A 20660-nucleotide genomic window follows, 5' to 3' on the forward strand; every position below is an offset into this window, starting at 1 on the left:
TGCAAGTATTCTGCATTTTTAGCAAAGAGCAAAGGTGAACAGTGATGACCCTGAGACGTACTGCAGATAATAGAGCATACATGAAAAATAACATTACAACACTTGATGCCTTTTTTTGTTGTTGTTTTTTCATCCATTGGAAAATTAGCACTACACAGTCATACATCAAATCAGTCACTAAAATAGGGAGAAAAAAAAAGCTTACACGTCTACGCAGATAACATACACTCTTATCAACTTCATACTGATATGTAATATATTCCATATTTTTGTCTTTTGAAAATATTTTGGAAGTTTTTTTTAAATATATTTTACATATTTTGAAATCTACAAAGGAAACAAGGCTTTTAGTGATAATAAACCCAAGTATATTTTACTTTTCTTTCCTTTTTTTAGAGAGAGAGAGAGAAAGAGAGAGAGAGAAAATAAGGAGGAAGAAAGCACTGATCTATATAGAATCACAGGCAGGTTCCAACCTAACAAGATAAGTGCTGCTGATGAAGTGATTGGACAGAGTATGGCTTTCAAATAAAAAGCAACGTAATTAAAGGCAACGAAAGTGTCAAGCTGCCTACACATGCTCAACACAGAGCACTTTAACAATCCCACTCAAACAAAACACTTGGTTATTCAACCCTTCATGACACATAAGACCGAACAGATGGAGCTTATACAGGGAAAACATGACGCAGACACATTCAGGAAGAGCGGAACCTGCCGTGAATTAAAGTGACCTATGGCATTGATTCTAAAGACTCCGTCCTTCTGGGCGAAAGACTAATCTCCCAGTGTGGAGGGCCGGGGTGCAGGAGGGGACATGGAGTGCAGTAGGGACCGTCTCAGTAGTTGAACTGCCTCTGTCCCGGCTGGTGAACGTAGCCCCCGGTGGCTTTGGCCTGTTTGGCTCCGCCATCACGCAGCAGGTTGAGGCGGCGCAAGGCGTTGCGGGACAGCTGCTGCCGATCAACGTTGTCCCGAATACGCTGTACCAGGCGGCCGTTCTGGTCTGCTCCAGAAAACCCTGCATGAGCAGCGACCAAAGCGGCTGCTTAACATCCAGAGGGTGACCTCGGCCGGCGCTTGAACTTCAGATCTACAAAGAGAATATGTCAGATTTAAATTTTTTGATTTACTATACAAACAACATGAGTATCATATTGGGTTCTGGATGTAAAAACAACAACACAAAAAAGACAGACTTACTGTGATCAGAGGTTGTTAATTGATGGTATTTTGCTTATACTGAAGCAATCTGTTTGCAGTTCCATGATATTACCTTGTTTAACATTAGGGCTGGGTGATAAAATTGATATTGATATTTATTGAGCGTACACCATTGTCAATAATGATAAAAAAAAGTTCTGTATGTAATTTCAGAGAGAAGCGCTACAGTTTTATTAAAATCTGTCTGCTGAGCACGTGCTTTGGAAGCAATACCAATAAGCTTAGGGTGTAAGTTGTCATTTCCAATTTCCATGTTGCACAAGTGCCATACACATGACGCATGCACAATTTCCAGGTACCCCTAGTTGAAAAACATCTGAACTTTTCCAAATGCTACGAGCGCTCCGCGATTCATACAAGTAGAACAAACTAATCTGCCTCACACTTTGTATAGAATATACACATTTCAGCATCGGCAGACTAATTACCTCAGACAAACACAGCGCACTCAAACACTACAGCGCTTTTTACTTTTCTCCTTAAATTTGAGCTACAGCATTGATTTGTCCATTTGTCATCCTCTGAGAAAACGCTTGATGGTCACCTAGTTATGAGAGATGCCAGGGTACTGGCAATGTAGTTGCAAAGTTTTTTATAGTCAGTTAAATGTCCGTTGGAAGACCAGTGTTAACATTAAGCAGTCTAATAATACTCAAATGGACCATCAAAATAAAGCGTTACCAAATTGTCTTAAATATTTGTTTATATATTCATCTTTTTAAATGCACTTAAATGTTTATTATTGCTATAGACATAGCCAACAACTTTAAAGGAGTAGTTTTATATTTCATCAGTCACAATGTTTTATGATGAGACTGTCTGAACACTTTTTTTAAGTTCATATAAATCCTGGGATTTACCTCATACAGTAGCTTTCTGGCTTGCTTCATGACTTCTAGCGCTTTGAACATATTTTTATTCCCTACAGCAATGATCTCAAACTCAAGTCCTGGAGGGCCACAGCTCTGCAGTTTAGCTCCAACTCACACCTGCTTAATAGTCTCTAGACTTGAACACCTTAGTGATTAGTTGGGTAAGGTGTGTTTGATTAGGGATGGAGCAAAACTATGCAGAGCTGTGGCCCTCCAGGAATCAAGGCCCATCTCCTACAGGAAAAAATGCATTGAAACTGCTGAAAAGGCATTTATTACTGTTTAAAGAAAAGGTTCTTTGTTGGCTTTGCTGATTCTTTAGATGTTTTTACAATAATACATGGTATTCTACTTATTAATACTATTATTGTATGGCATCACTGCAAAAACTCTTTTTTTGAAGCCTTTATTTTTAAGAATGTACAGAAAACTTTAAGTAAATCATCCCCTTACCTTAAAATGGATGGCTCACGAGTGCTGTCCTTGGCAGGTCGCTGACGAGGGCTGTGAACGGCATACACGGACATACTGGGGTGCTCGATCAGCAGGTTCTCCAGAGGACTGGTCTCCAGCAGGACTGGAGCTCTGCCTCCAGCCATGAAACACGGTGGAGGAGTGATGAACCAGCTCTCCTCCAGCCCACACGTCGCCTCCAGATGCAAGAAGTTGCCATCTTCTGCGTCAGTGTCTGCCACCGAATCCAGAGAGGAGCAGGAGGAGCAGCGCACTGGAGGGTCCAGCGGAGCAACGTCATCATGGCACACCTCCAGATCATCTCCACAAGCACCAGAGCAGGCCTTTGCTACAGGATCAGACAACAGAGAGGATATTACAGATGTTGCGGCATATATTGTGAGTACTTTTTTTTTTTCATTTTATCTATTGGGAGTTGACTGTATTGTTTAAAATTTGTTAAATGTGAAAATGCTGTAAAATGACATAAATTCTTAACTCAAATCTGTGTGAACCAGAAATTGTTGAGATTTTATTCAGTATGATTATGTACTTCCAAATGAAACTGAATATTCAGTAGGGGCGGAGCTTTCTGTTTGCTTATTATTCCCTCATGGCAAGCTAACAGTAAGGGGGACATGTTTAAAAATATTGTGGCTGAAGCTGTCAAATTGATGTCATCAGAGAACAAGCGCCACTCCAAACACTGAAGCAAATGGTCAGATTTGATTGAAAATTACCAAAACAAACAAAATTATTTCAGTAGATTAACTTGAACTGAATAACTGTTTGGCTAAAAATAAACATTGTAAATTCTGAATTCACATGAACTTAATTTTAGGGTGAACTATCCCTTTATATCACTTGGATTGGTGAGAAAATGATGCATTCTAAAAATAACTATGATCCAAGTCATACAGTTGAAGCCAGAATTATTAGCCTCTTTTGAACTTTTTATTTTTTTAAATTTGGCAATTTATGTTAAACAGAGCAAGAAAATTTTCACAGTATGTCTGATAATATTTTTTCTTTTGGAGAAAGTCTTATTTCTTTTATTTCGGCTAAAATAAAAGCAAATTTTTTTCATGATTAAAAAAAAAACATTTTAAGGTCAAAATTATTAGCCCTTTTAAGCTAATTTTTTTTTCATAGTCTACAGAACAAACCATCGTTATACAATAACTTGCCTAAATACCCTAACCTAATTAACCTAGTTAAGCCTTTCTAGTAAAATATTACTTACTGTCATCATGGCAAAGATAAAATAAATCAGTTATTAGAAAGGAGTTATTAAAAAATTTGAAATGTTGAAAAAATCATCTTTCTGTTAAACAGAAATTGGGGAAAATAATAAACAGGGGGGCTAATCATTCAGGGAGACTAATAATTCTGACATCAACTGTATGTAGGGAAGAGGATATCATTAAAAAATACTTGAAACACAGGTCTGTAGCCAGCCTATTGAAAGGGGTGGTTATTTTTTCCTTAAAAAGAGGACCTTTATGCAGTTATTTGCCTAATTTTATTTTAAATTATGAGATTCAAATACTGCATTTTAGTAACATTTTAAGCAGTATTTTTTTGCTGGGTTAGCCTGTTTGGTGGTGATCATAACCACATATTTTGATCCAACAAAAATACTTCCTAAATTTTTGTCAAAGTGTTTGCTATTTTACCACAAAGTGTTTATTTGCAAATGTGAATTTAAACTACATTATTACAGTTTTATAAATAATGCAATGAGATTAGAGCTTTAAATTAACATTTTGAACAAAGAAATATATATATATATATATATATATATATATATATATATATATATATATATATATATATATATATATATATATATATATATATATATATATATATATACGATTTAAAAAGTACAAAAAAACAATAATAATATTTATGAATCTTGTTTTAAATAAAAAAATGAAGCCTATGAGTAAATAACAAACTGGCCAGCTCATTTTCTCAGTCAGAATTTGTCAATTTGAATAATTTAAAATTAATTTAGTCTAAAAGCCTTCTTTTATTGGTTATTTTCACAATTTATGAAGGCATACTGTTAAAAATAGGACAAATGAGCTCTTATAGGTGCCAAATTCTGGACTTTCGATCCACCTGAACCCCCCTGGCTACGGGCCTGGAACAGAGCAAAACTTCCTAGAATAACCTAGCAAACACCACTACAACAACAACACAGATCAACTAAAGCTTTGTTGGCCGTAATATATATATATATATATATATATATATATATATATATATATATATATATATATATATATATATATATATATATATATATATATATATATATATATATATATATATATATATATATATATATATAAGAAAATGCAACAAATCCAAAGGCAAAGTCTACAAGATTCCTTTTATAGATCTAACAAGACTAGCTAAATACAATGGAACCACTGGACTGAAAACATCTGTTGAAATGTCTCAAATATCAATCGAATTCTAATCAAAGGTATCACCAGTTCTATGGAAAACAAATCATGTGTGTAGACAGAAACCAAGAAAGTCAATATTTTGCCCACACCACTTTTCTATTTGCGCTCTTCGTGGCTCCTGGCAGGTAACCAAAAATGGTGTAAACAGCTGTGTTTTGGGCACACTCCATAACGCGAAACTTTCAGAGGCCACTAGATGGCAGTGTAAATGCACAATCCATCACTCCAACTCGTAAACTAACCAAACACAACAGAAACCTGACAACCTTTACATGTGATGTATCAGAACATACAGAGATAACATCACATATTGAAATTAAATGTAACACAAGACCGACTAGTCACATCCACACCCATAACACTAATGTTTTTGTACACACAGAACTTCCCTCAAAGAGCCACACCTTGTTTATCAGTAGTCTTGCAGAGTCCTGCCAAATGACATCGAACATTTTCTCAACTCAGGGCTCTTAACCTTCTTACGCCACTGTTCAGTGTTCCTGAGTAGCCAGTTAAACTCTAATCCTCTCGCTGTGATGGGAAAGTACTCGCCGATATTTCCATCAAGCTACATCAGTGTGAAACAAGAGGAATGTTTTCAGCCTCCAGGCTCATCTTGTCTTCCTCAGCCTTCAGGCAAAAGATTTATGTTTGAAATCGCTCCATGTTCAAGGCCCACCCGTGTAATGTGCATAAATGGTAACTTAATCTGTCCTATTTTTACCCCAGACCCCACCGTAGACACTTTTGTCTGACAGGCTAAAAGCGTTGTTGCCCATAAACATGTCTCCCTCCCTCTGCTAATAAAGGTGAACTGGGCCAGCCAGATTGCCTTGCACCTGAAATATTCACACACATACACAATATGAGAAGGCCTGTATTTGGGCAGGCATCATGTTAATGAGGGCAACGCGTCTGTGCCAGGGGTTACAGAATCTGTAATATGGCTCCAGCAGACTGGGCCATCTGTATCAACTGAGGTACACTAGGGTCATCTCATGCATAAGAGGATGTTTGCGTGCAGTTTACACTGAGCATGAGGAGGAAATTATACTGAATTTTGATGAATAAATAAATGCAATTGCATGTGCATCTATCAAGTAAACAGAAATATAGATATTCCATATTGAAAATGTAGAAGCAAGATTTTAAAGTAGATGTTATGAAAAAAAACCCTGAGATCTAAAAATGTATTAGCTTAACTAATAGCCAAGTAACTATTTAGGGCTTGTTTTAGCAATAAAATAAAAACAGCGATGTTCTCAGGCCCTTTTCTGGAATAAAATCACTGAGAGTGCTTCTGGAAAATGTGAGGGTGCTTTAACCTTTCTATTTTGACATATTATATTTTGGTGCTGTACACTGCTATGTTTATCACTGTCAATCACATCCTGCAGTTTCATCAGTTAATATGAATTTATATGAGGCCACTGGTCTCAGTAGCAGCATAAAAACTTAAAAAACCTAAATCAGTTTGCTAATAAATAAATATTTTAATATCTTTCATGTTCAACAGAATCGCAAATAGGTCTTGAAAAAGTGAAAGGTGAGTAAATGATGACAGAACTTTTATTTTGGGGTGAAATGACCTTTTAAGCCAGTGTTTCTCAACCACGCTCATAGAGAATCACCAGCTCTGCACATTTCTATGTCTCTTTAACCAAACACACCTGATTCAGATCATCAGCTCATTAGCAGAGACTGAAAGACCTGTAATGAGTGTGACAGACAAAGGAGACATCCAAAACATGCAGTATTGGTGGTCCTCCAGCAACGTGGTTGAGAAACACTGCTTTAATTCAGGGGTTCCCAAACTTTTCAGCTTGCGACCCCCAAAATAACAATATCAGTGACTCGCGACCCCCACTATCCTCAAAGATGGTTATAAACATACAAACATTGCACAAAACGCTGCACACACACCAATAGGAACTATACAGGAGCATATTGACAACACAAAAAAGTGCAACAGTCTAACAACCATATACTGTTTTATTCATCTGTTTAAATTAATATTAACCCAACTTAATGAGAATAGGGGCAATGTTTACAGCACAAGAATATTCTTGGTTTAATTTTAGAGACCGCCACTTGAATATCATCCTCTTTGTTTAGTTGTAGCCTTTATTATTAATGTATGTGAGTGCCGTAAAGGTGTCAAAGTTTAACATTGTGCCGAAAAATCAATCTGATGCAACTAACGATATTGCTGTGTCATTTATCTAGCATAATAACCCCCACCAGTGGCAATCCAATGGAAAAAGAATTGAAAGGCTGATGGATATTTATTTGCATGTTGTTGTTTTTTTATGTAACTATTAAATACTATTTTTATCTTCTACAGGTTATGGATAAAACGGTAACACTTTATTCTGATGATCCATTTGAGTATTAGTAGACTGTCTGCTTAATCTCTGCTGATATGCTCCTTCAACAGACATTTAACTGACTATAAGAAACTTTGCAAGTACATGTCAGCTTACACTAACCCTAACCTCAACCTAACAGTCTACTTATTAACAGAACATCAAAATAAAGTGTGACCGAAAAAACATGGTAATTCTAATAGTTAAAAAAAACTATAATATTTTTGGAAGCGAACCCACTTCATTGTCTCATGACCCCCACTTCGGAAACCACTGCTTTAAGCAATGATCACAAACGTACACTAGGAAAGTAAATTGCTTTCTTTTTAATTGAGACATGCAAACTAAAAGCCTGTTCATATCCGCATGTTTGAAGCTCTACAACACAAATTCCAAATGTCAGTTCACTGATCAACAACAGGAAATGCAGGAAAGATATCTGACCTAGATAATCGACCAGAATCCACTCGTCGTCCTCCTCCTTCTCGTTGAAGTCTGGATCGGCAGGACATCCACTGCCCTCCTCCAGGGAGTCTCCAAACAAGACGCTGGTGAACCTCTGGAACATGTTGCTGTCCCGTGCAGAGGCGTGAGACTGGAGGACGGTCCTGCTGGGAGTGGGCGAGGGCCGGGCTCTTTGGTCATCAGCTGCGGGAGCCGCTCACTGAGTTCTTGATAAAGGTGCTGAAGTGCATTAGTTACTCCTTCTCAACTGTGAAACACCTGAAGTTCAGCCATTGCCTCTTGTTGATTGTGCAAAACAAAAACAGGCCCTGGAAGACAAGCAAGATAGTAGTGATTAACAGTTTTATTGACTCTTAAGGAAAATACAGAATAGAATACAGTTTCTCTGTACAGAATCAAACAAACCCAATCAAAACTAGTCCCCAAATAAGGCCTCAAGGTCACAACTTGGCTATAATTCAATTAAAACCTTCAATATGCAATAGTCAGAAATATAAATTAGCCACTAAATAAAAATAATTGAGGTGAATAAATAAATGAGCCATTATAAAACCATCAAATATTAACTGTCATGGCCAGAATAGTTCTCACTCATTGTAGTTTTTGACCCTTCTCCAAATAGTACTTGGATCATTTATTATAGTATAAGTTGTCCATCTGCTTATAGGACACTTTCGCAAGCAGCTACTCATCTAAAGTGAGATGACTGTTAATTAAAACACAGAACAACACCATTTTTATGTTGTCATTTGCCGTGAAATGCAGGTGTCAAAAGATATAAAGACAGACAGATATTCCTGAGAACAGACCAGCCAAAACAAAGCAGTCTAAAGTGTCTCTGCTGTCACAGATACCGCTTGTCCTCCTCACACGAAGCTGATGCCTGTGAAAACTGATCTTTGTACAGATACACCCAGCCTCGTTCAGGACTATGACTCACGAGGGTACTCTTATGTGTTGTTTTGCTTGCTACAACAAAGAGAGACAGCTGTGAAGTGAAGGACTACAAGCTGTTCTTCACCCCACTGCATCACTGAAACAAGAAAACCAATTCATACTCCTTCCACCTGCTCATGTAGTCCTAGTGTAGCAGCCTTTGTTTTGAGCGTATAGGGGGTTGGGAGCTATTATGGGGTCACATACATATAATAAGCACCCTTCAGAACCCCAAAAAGAGGATTATAGACTGACTAGCAGAGATAAGCAGAGGCTTTGTGTCAGCAGCCAAAGGAAAACTGTATTGTTCAGAGGTCACATTTTCATAGCTTGGGATTGAAATTAATATAGCTGACAAAATACATTATGTATGTACTCAGTTTTGCATTATTTAGGAGATTGCAGTAAATATATTTCTAAGTATATTGGTATTAATAAATGAAAAGACTCTGTAAAAAAGTATACATGCTTGGTTAATCGCATTTTTAATGAGAGATGCTCTGAAACTAAATACATTTCAGATGCTAGCATTAAAATGAACAAAAAGGTATATGTCTACTAGGCATGGGCCGGTTTAAGATTCTGACGGTATGATAACCTTGAATAAAAATATCATGGTTTCACAGTATTGTGAATACTGCTCTAAAATATATTGTTTTTAAATGTCTGAGTAAAAAACAAACACTTTATTTCCTTTTAAACACAATATATTTAATTTTAGGAAACATTTAATATATTTTGGAGCAGTAAACACGTCAGGCTAAATAATTCAAATGAATCATTCTGTCTTTTATGTCAAAAACAGATTTTTACATTTAAAAATATTTTAAGAATTTAAAATGGCATCTTTGTCTATCTTTTCTGCTGGAGATACTGTTGTCCTACAAAAAAAATGTAAATAAAAAATCTTTCACATACATTAGGAACGGTATAGCAAAGAATTTTGACTGTTTTAAAACCTTGACTTTTTCAAACCGCGGTATACCTTGAAAACGGTTATCGTCTCTTGCCTAATGTCTACCATGTAAATGTGCATATTATCAGACTTAAAAACATTAGAACTGGCATAATGTGTATACTTCAAGAAAAATAAAGCCATTTTATTTGATTAATTTCAGCTGTCAATTTAATTTAAAGGATTTAATAATATGTGCATTAAGCTGCACTTGTCCAAGTTCCATGACAAATGTCCCATACAGGCTGTAAGGAAAATTTTATTAAAAGCATAACTATTTACAACTGCACTAATTTATTTAAAACTATAGTATATATATTTTATATAAATATAAAGATTATATATATATATATATATATATATATATATATATATATATATATATATATATATATATATATATATATATATATACATATATATATATATACAAAATCTAATTAAAAAAAAGAATTAAAAAAACATATTTAATCAGATTGTGGTCTTTATTTCCATGAAAGATCTTGTGGAAATTAGCCAAAACCTTTCTTAAAAAAAAAAGCAATCCTGGTTTTCCCAAACATCTTACATCCCTACACAGGCTATGCGTTATTACAGTGTTATGTACTATTGCATAACACCATCCTATAGGTGGTACACTATGTTCTTGGGTTAATGATGTTTTTGCAGGCCCAACAACTGAATAAAACCAAACTGCTCTGTAAAATATGTCAAACATTTAATGTGAACGTATACAAAACCGCATCAAAGCCGCTATTTATGGAATGCAGCAAAACAAGAGAGTTCAAGGTAACAACTGATCCCTTTCTAACTATCGTCCTACACTGTTAATAGATTATTAATGTTAATAACGCAACCATGCATTGGAAGAGCATGCACCATCGAGTTTAATACTGGCAGAAATCTGCATTCGCTTGCCAAGAATGATGGTTTATTGACCCGTATACAGAGAGATTGGTCGGGAAGGGATGTGTAACCCTACACCGAGCGACTGGGCGGAAAACGCGAACCCGAACACTTCAACTGGCTCTGCTGAACAAAGCTTAATCCGTAAAATCTAAATATGCTCACACTGCAGAAACAAACAATGGTCATTTGCAACGGCCTGCAGGCATCAGGTTCAGTAATACATAATGTCGATATATTTAAATGCACAGCATGTATAACGTTATATATTTTTCGTTTTCTTTGTTTAACATTCAAACTTTCGACCAACATTTCTCTATTGGTTCCATTTTGATGAAGTTAAATCCAGAGCGTCTCTTTAACGTATTGATACGGAAAGTCTACCGATCAGCAACAAAGAGGTTTCAGCTCACCTGCGGCAAAAAGTAATGTAAACAGGAAGAGGGTTGACTTCAAGAACAAAAACAGATCACTTCGACTGGTTGAGGTAGATAATTTGTCTTGCGATATATAAAAATATATAAATATAATTCTTCCCGGAAGAAATTTAAAGTTTGTGGACCCTTTAGTTCGGAGTTTCGCAGTCGGCTCTTTTTCGTTTCTTCTCCGAGGTCTCAACTGCTCCCTTTGTTATTGTTGTGGAAAATTAACAGCTGATCGGTCGTTACGTCGCCGAGGACAGCCCATAGGCGGGGCTTGCCAGAAGCCTAGTGGCCAATGAAATCGCGCCCCCTTGTTTGACTGACTGTCACTAACGCACGTGACCTCATCCCCTGAAAGGCAAGACCGGGCAGAACACTCCATGTTAAGGAGTGTCAGCTAATAGGTTGGGTTGTACCAAGTTTAAAAAATATATACAGTTGAAATCAGAATTATTAGCCCCCCTTTGAATTTATTTTCTGTTTAAAATATTTTTTTAATCTTAAAATAAGTTTTTAATCTTTTAAAAAACATTTTAAGGTCAATATTATTAGCCCCTTTAAGCTATATTTTTTCGATAGTCTACAGAACAAACCATCGTTACACAATGACTTGCCTAATTACCCTAACCTGCCTAGTTAACCTAATTAAGCCTTTAAATGTCACTTTAAGCTGTATAGAAGTGTCTTGAAAAATATCTAGTCAAATATTATTTACTGTCATCATGGCAAAGTTAAAAGAAATCAGTTATTAGAAATGAGTTATTAAAACTATTATGTTTAGAAATGTGTTGAAAAAATCTGCTCTCCGTTAAACAGAAATTGGGGAAAAAATGAATGGGGGCTTAATTCAGGGGGTTTAATAATTCTGACTTCAACTGTATTTAAAATACTTTTATTTAGGATGGTCTGATAAGTATTACATAATACCCCCTTAACTTTAAACTATGCATAACTAGATGTGATCAAATAAATGATAAACTTTTCTGCGGACATATAATCATAAATCTTCTCACACTGCATAAGTGAAATGGTTGAAATGTTTTCATCTGTAACCAGACGGTGCTAAAATGTTTTTAATGGCGCTCAACTCTTTTAACTGGTAATTTGGACATTATAAACAAACTGTTTGTGCAGAGCGGCATCAGATAATGTGAGGTTATCTGCATTTCAACAAAAGCCATGACATGCATTTATTTACTTACAACATACTTATACCCAGGGCCATTTTATATTGAAGTTGATATTTAGCTGCACCACACAGGTCTGTGGCCAGGGAGGTTTGGGTGGTTCGAAAGACCCACCCCCCCACTGACTAAGGTCCAGAATTTGTATCATACATGAGCTCATTTGTCCTTTTAACTGCTAAGCCATCATAAATAATGAAAATAACCCATCAAAGACTTTAAGACCAAGCGGAACCTAATGTAGGTGAAGTCATTTTTCACCACTGACCTACTGTTTTATTGTTAAATGGCAAAAACATTTTACAATGAACTTTTATTCTAAGTCTTGGACCTTATTTTTGAAAATAAGAATGACTAATACAAAATTGTGAAGCACCAAAAGCCATATTAACGTTAATTATATAGATAATTTGGCTAGAGCTGTATTTCATGAATTTTCAAATGTATTGTCTTTTACAAGAGAAGCTAGAAAAATTGTCAAGCTCTACACTTATTATTATTATTATTATTATTATTATTATTATTGTGTTTTAATTATTCAATATTCAAATCGACAAATTCTGACTAAGTTGCTGCTCAGTTTGTTATTTGCCTAAAAAATTACAATAGGCTAGAGTTTTAATTTAAAACTTTAACAGATTAAAAAAAATTCTGAAGTTAATAATGTATAATAAATTAAAAATACGTTTTTTTTTCTATTTTTAGTACATCATAAAGTGTGGTATAATGACCATTTGATAAGCTAATCCAGCTAATAATAGTGCTTAAAATGTCTCCAAATGCAGTATTTAAACATGAAGCGAATATGAATGAATGAAGCGAATAACTGCAAAAAGGTCCACTTTTGGGAAAAAGAACCACCCCTTTGACCAGGCTGGCTACAGCCCTGTCATAGTTTTATGAGGTGGCTTACAACTACATAAACAGACATAATAGCCTATATGGATTTGATTTAGTATTAGAAAACAATGGTCAGTAACACAGATTCATCATGAAATATGATGTAAGACCAAGTCCAATAGAATCAAAAATGTATTTTTTGGTGAAAATGGTAAATTCTAGGCTATGTTTTTTAGCCCTTTAGACTGAGTGGAAATTTCCAGAACAAAACACCAAAATCTCCCTATTGAAGATGTAGGTCACTTTTTTTTTTTTTTAACAAAACACTCCATCCCCCTCAGCACCTTTCAGATGCCTGTTTTGGTAAGAGAGGCCTGTTTTAAGACCCATTTTCTGCCCCCACCAAGACACTTATTTGAACAAAAGGACGTAGGACTACACCCTGGTGAATCAGCAGATCTAATGCAAGCTAAATGTGTTATTACATCATTCATACACAGATATAAATTGAAGGCATAATTCACCCCAAAAAATTGAAAGGTTTGTTAATATATATTCCCTAAGGCCACCCAAGCTGCAAATGTTTTTAAAGAAGATTTTTTCCCCATCAGATGTTAAACAAACTAAAAATGCTATTGCATCATCTATAAATCCAACAAGTTAAATGGATAGTTTACCACATAAAACATTTTGTGGTGAAAGATTAAAGAAGATTTTTTTAACAGCTTCTGGCATTTTGAGAGTATAAAAAACATAGATGAATCAAAATCAATACAGATGGCTTTGGATGGTACATCAATCAGGTAATAATCCAATAATAATGTTCAGTTTCTTACACAGATCCAATATTTGGCTTCATAAGGCTCAATAATCAGTGCTAAGCATAATTGAGTACACCCCATTTTGAAAATGAATATTTGTATCCATTTCTCAGTGAATATATAGGCAATGTATTTTGGTGCATTTAAACAAAACAGATTTATTAAATAAATATATTTTATTAAAATCATATTTTAGTCACCAGAAATATTTAGAAACTGAAAGATAATACAATTTAATTCAAGCAAAATATTGCAAAAAAAAAAAAAAATTACAACCCACAAAATTTCAACAACTTTTCAAATTTTTTTGCTTTTCTTGATTTTTTTCCTCTTTTTTTTTATTTGTATTTAATATTTTTCTATAACATATAAATTTGGGTGTACTAGTTTTTGGACCATTATCGTAAGTTATTTTGTTAGATAAACTCCAGATTTGACTTCAGGACTAACTAATCTAATGCATATGCGCAGATATAGTGTATAGCTTCCTATTAAAAATATACATTTAAAAGATAGATTTGTGAGGGGTGTACTTATATATGCTGAGCACTGTATATACAGATATTAATTTAGTTTTGTCTTTCAAAGTGCTCGTTTCTGTTGACTTTTATTTAATGGATCTCTTAATATACCATCTTCACTGTAAAACCCAAAAAGTTAAGGTAACCCAAAGCCTTTGAGGAAACTGATTGCAACAAACCAATTAAGTTCAAAAACTAATCCTAATGAATACTATGAACTTAATCCATTTGAGTAAACAAAGCAATCTGAGCAGAGTAAACACCAATAAATCAAGAGAACTCAAACCAACTAAGTACTGTAAAACCCAATAAGTTAAGGCAACTCAAACCGTATGAGGAAACCGATTGCAGCAAGCCATTTGACTTCAAAAACTAATCTATAATAGTACTGTGAACTTACTCCATTTAAGTTGAAGTAATGAGGTATTTAATGAACTCATTACCTTCAAAACTGATTTCAAAACTCTTTCCAAATGACTAGAATTAACTTTCAGTCAATTTTGAGTTAACTACACTCATTTCATTTGATAAAATCGACTGTGTTTTACAGTGTAGATGCATTTAAAGCACAATTACTATACAGTATATAACTGAGAGTACATAAATATCAGCGTGGCCCAGAATAACTTTTGCACCCTTTGTCTGTCTTCCCTTGAAAATAAGACAGATGACCTTTCATCAGGATGGAAAGAAAGGCTTTCTTTCCTGGTTTAAAGTTCTGTCTCTGACGCAGCTTTTAAAATGTTCTCCTTTCCTATTTAATCAATTCATTTCCACTCAGACCATAACAGTGTACAAATCTCCCTGCTGGATAAATATTTCCAAACTGTGTGTTTTCCTGCTAGGATCAGGATGACGTGAGAGTGAATCAGCGTTCTCATGCGCCATCAGCATGTTTTTCACCCTTTTTTCAGGATATTTCCTTTATTTACCCAACGAAACAAGGCCGCACCTGCTCACTCTGGGTTAAATCATAAAGATAAGCTACAGCTCGCCCTGACCTCCACAGGCCTTGTCTCAAAAATGGACACTGTTGAAATCAACCTATTTGCAAATGAAGTTAGATTTGTTCAGACCTCATCAAAAACTTTGAGATTTGTTTAGTCACATAAGAGTTTTTTTTTATTCAATAAAATTTAAAATCATGTAAAAATCTATGCAAAAAATGTAGAATTCCCACAAACGGTCTCAAGATTTATGATCTACTGTCTGAATTGATTCTTGCCATATCAGAACATATTGTTCATGAAGATTTCACAGAATTCTAGATATAAACAAAACATCATAAACCGTACGCTGTCCAGAAGGCCACCCTTTGACTGTCTGATGTAATTCTGTTAATGTTTAGGGCATGTACCAAACTCGTTGTGCAACAAACCTCCATCCAGTTAGGTATTTTAAACTTGACGCAATTGAGGCTAGTAACAACATACACCTACAGTTGAAGTCAAAATTATTCACCCTCCCTCATTATTTCCCAAATGATGTTTAACAAAGCAAGGAAATTTTCTCAGTTTTTCCTAGAATATTTTTTTCTTCTACAGAAAGTCTTATTTGTTTTATTTCAGCTAGAATAAAAGCAGTTTTTAATTTTTTAAAAACTATTATAAGGCCAATATTATTAAATTCTGACTTTCTTTATATTCTCAGTGGTCAGCTTTATGTTAGTTCTTGATGTAATTTAAGTGTTCATGGACGACTGAAGTCATATATGTTACAGAATCCTTCTGACATTTCCAGAGCCTCTTTTCTGCTGCAAGTAAAAAGTAAAAGGGAAATGTGTTGGAGAGTTTAATCACAGAGAGCATTAAGTACACAGAAAAAAAAGCTCTCTGAAAAAAATGGCCTAGTTTCCTACCTGACACAGACACAGAAATCAAACACATTGCATAATTGTAGTGTCCCCAAAAGGTATGTAACTGCTAAATATCAAATAATGCCAAATACACAGCTTTTTATAAGATAAACATTTGGTTAGATTTCAAATAATAATAAAAAATAGTGAATGAAGTATTTGGAGACTTTCCGGACATCCATATTTTTAATGTTGTGAGCTATACCTGTGAACTTGAGCTGAACTCAGTGTTTCAAGTCTGGCTTTTAAACAGCAGAAAGTGATTTCTGGGAATCACTGTTGAAGACTTTAATCAACATTCTAACATTTTTGTGAATATTTTCCTAGTTGTATTTTCTGTGATTCATTTCTCGCAAGGGAGTAGGTAATTCACTTCTATCTTGAAGATTAACAGATATCATTATCAGTTATATAATCCAGTTAAACACATTTATAAGGGAGAAATAAACACCGTTTATTTAACGTTAAGCCAATTTATTTATCATATATATATATAATTAATAATTCTAAATTATTTGAATGTATAATATAAGGTATAAATAATTATAATTCATATTATCTAAATACATTAGCAAAAAAAAAACATTTTGACAAAATGCTTATAGCATAAAAGGCTTTAATTTGCAGCAAAATTATGTTTGAGGGGTGTATTTATACATATGTATGTATATGTGTATGTTTTAATTGACTTTTGTTGCCATGGTAACTTATGGTTGACCCGATCGCATCGTATATGTGTGTGTGTGTGTGTGTGGTCTGAGTATTTCAGAATCTGCTGATCTACTGAGATTTTCATGCAGGACCATCTAGGGTTTACAGAGAATGGTCTGAAAAAGAGAAAATATCCAGTGAGCGGCAGTTCTGTGGGTGCCTTGTTGATGTCAGAGGTCAGAGGAGAATGGCCAGACTGGTTTAAGCTGATAGAAAGGCAACAGTAACTCAAATAACCACTCGTTACAACCGAGGTATGCATAAGAGCTTCTCTGAACGCACAACATGTCCAACCTTGAGGCGGATGGGCTACAGCAGCAGAAGACCACACCGGGTGCCGTTCCTGTCAGCTTAGAACATGAAACTGAGGCTACAATTCACACAGGCTCACCAAAAACTGGACAATAGAAGATTGTAAAAACGTTGCCTGGTTTGATGAGTCTCAGTTTCTGCTGTGACATTCGGATGGTAGTGTCAGAATTTGGCGTCAACAACATGAAAGCATGGATTCATCCTGCCTTGTATCAGTGGTTCAGACTGCTGGTGGTGGTTTAATAGTGTGGGGGATATTTTCTTGGCACACTTTGGGCCCTTTAGTACCAATTGAGCATCGTATCAATGCCACAGCCTACCTGAGTCTTGTTGCTGACTATGTCCATCCATTTATGACCACAGTGTACCCATCTTCTGATGGCGACTTCCAGCAAGATAACACACCATGTCATAAAGCGAGAATCATCTCAGACTGGTTTCTTGAAAATGACAATTAATTCACTGTACTCAAATGGCCTCCACAGTGACCTGAGCTCAATCCAATAGAGCACCTTTGGGATGTGGTGGAACAGGAGATTTGCATCATGGATGTGCAGCAGACAAATCTGCAGCAACTGTGTGATGCTATCATGTCAATATGGACCAAAATCTCTGAGGAATATCTCCAGTACCTTGTTGAATCTATGCTACGAAGTATTAAGGCAGTTCTGAAGGCAAAAGGGGGTCCAACCTGGTACTAAGGTGTACCTAATAAAGTGGCCGGTGTGTGTATATATATATATATATATATATATATATATATATATATATATATAGGTTCAGTTTGGGTTTGTGATCAGGTCAGACATTTAGTGTAAGTAACCATGGCAACAACAGCTTCTTGAGCCCGAAAACTTTGCTTAAAGCCTCAAACAATTTGAAATAATTTAGATTAAATATTTAATGCAAAGATAAGATGTCAAAAATTCCACATTTTTAGTGTATGTACAAGTTTCTAAATGTTAAGCTTCTGACCAGTTCACTTGCAAAAAAATAAAAAAATAAAAAAAAACATCTGTAGACCCCTGTCACTGTGATTACACTGCGACACATTACATATCTTATTTAAATAAATGAAAATGAGAAGCCGTTCCACATGCAGACTCTAGGCAGCTAAAGCACATCTAAAGGTTCTTGTTTAGCTGGAGAGAGATCAAATGCACAGATGATGCAAAGCAGCTTACAGTGGGACATCTGGGTAGAGGATTGCATCATGTAAAGAAGACAGACGGATGAGTCACTGAGCCGTCAGCCTTGACATCCTGTCAGTCAGAACCTGCAGGTCTTGTGGTTGTGCAAGATTATCTGTTTTTTTCAAGGCCACATTATTTGCGAGACTCGTAAAAAACACACACACAGTTAAAATGTAGTAGGACTCTTTTATGCCCCTGGAAAAAAAATCCTTGGCATACATACCAAACACCTTAAAGATGTAGTAAATATGCGAAGACACGATTCATCGAGTTAAAGCATGAAATTGAATGAATTCAAAATGTGACAATGAAGAAGACTGTCACTGAATGTAAAGCAAAATACCTCTTTGTTTTTCTACATAGTTGTGGTTTAAAGTGTGGATACTGTATACTTGCAGTGAAGATTTTTTTTTGTTCAGGTAGAAAATAAGTATGAATTACCTGTGCAGCAGGTTTACTGTTAGCAATGGCAGGAACACTGCTAAAAGATTTAGTGTTGCATGCTCTCTTAATAACAATCTAAACCTTCAGCTAAAATCACAGCAGTGAGAAAACCACAATTAAAAGCACAAAATGTAAGTTTTTTTCCCCCATTAAAATATAATAATACTAAATATAATAAATTTTATTTATGATGCGCTTTTCTTAAACTCAAAGCGCTGCAAGACATATAAGAACAAATAAAAATACAGAGAATTACAAGCTTGCATAAAACCCCAGTAAGAAACCAGAAGTCATACCGTAATAAACAATATAAAAGCAAAAAAATAATACATCACATATAAAATTATAATATTTAATATAATAATATTATTTTTATATTGCTGATTTATGTACTTATTATCCCAAATGTTTTGACGAATTTTCTAATCCAGAAAAATAAGTGATCTTAAGTGAAACGGTGTGTGATTTTTGGCCATGCTAATGACATCACATCCTCGATTTCTGGATTGTCTTTATAATAAAACAGCAAAAGATGCTTTAATATGTTGTGCGTTTTATTAGACTGCACAGAGCAGCCTTAGAACAACCTTTAATGTATTTACATGATAAAACAGAGCTGCTTATCCTCACGTGATCACAAGTGGAAGAACTGGAAGCGGTCAACTGTGGGTAATAAAAGATGTGCAATGGGTTGATCACAGCAGCTTGACATACTCAAAAAACTTAGTTTGCCCAAAACTTAAAATTATTTCACCATTCACTTGTTCCAAACCTGTTTTTTACACAACAGAAGACATTTAGAAGAAAACTAGATGCCTGTAACCACTGATGTCTGTCTGAGGTAATTAGTCTACCGAAATGTTTATATTCAAAAGTATGAAGCTGATCGGTCAGTTCTTGGCGAGTCGCGGTTTTAAACAATGTGCACACACGCGCAAAATACACGATATGCGAATGCCCCCATAAGCAGCTAGCTTCTCTTCACATTCAGATGATACCTTCACTCCCGATCCTGCACAAAAAATACAATTTAGCCTGTTTAGGTTGAGTTGGACTGCCCTGTTTTTGGGTTCCTGTGTCCTCCTTGGTGACTAGTATTGTTGTAGAATGCTTTCTGTTCTAGTGCATGAACAAGTTGCTGGTCGAGTTAAAGCAGTCGAAAGTTCTTTAGAGACTGCATTTCACAACAATATTTTTGTTTTTACGCTTAATGAAATCAAAGTAATGTCTATATTTCCACTTGAAGAAGCAACCGCTCTCGTCAACAACCATTTCAGCTCGCCTATTCCAGCGAAAAGCGAATGCTTATTGACTGACGTTGCAGCAAAAAACGTGATTTTAAAAAAAGCATTTTTTTCTTCTAAAACTACATTTGTAATGTAAGTAACACAATTACACTGACTTTAGTAACTGTAATTAAATTGCACGTTTAAAATTTAATTAATTACATTACCGCGTTACTCAAAAATGTAATTAGAATACAGTAACGCGTTACTGAGGAACACCTTACACCCAACTCTGGTGTTGACACATGCACTCTGGTGCTCACGGTGACCCGAGTTCGATTCCCGCTTCGAGGTGCTGTGCCGATCTTTCCCCTCTCTCTGATTCCCATGCTTTCCTGTCAATACTCTCTACTGTCCTATCTATTAAAGGTGAAAACCCTCAAAAATAATGATTAATTTCTATAATTTAGTTCT

General features: G+C 35.3%; 1 protein-coding gene across 1 annotated transcript; it reads right to left on the reverse strand.

The window, feature by feature from the left end:
• Window positions 1-404: 404 nt before the first annotated feature.
• tp53inp1 (tumor protein p53 inducible nuclear protein 1) lies at window positions 405-11303 on the reverse strand. The gene is given in 5 exon segments (XM_056475381.1): window positions 405-1079; window positions 1081-1093; window positions 2550-2898; window positions 7840-8168; window positions 11071-11303. Coding segments are annotated over 4 exon segments (726 nt in total). The 5' UTR covers window positions 7964-8168; window positions 11071-11303; the 3' UTR covers window positions 405-839.
• Window positions 11304-20660: the final 9357 nt, after the last annotated feature.

This window comes from Danio aesculapii, chromosome 16 (genome assembly GCF_903798145.1).
Source record: "Danio aesculapii chromosome 16, fDanAes4.1, whole genome shotgun sequence".
Classification (NCBI taxonomy): Eukaryota; Metazoa; Chordata; class Actinopteri; order Cypriniformes; family Danionidae; genus Danio; species Danio aesculapii.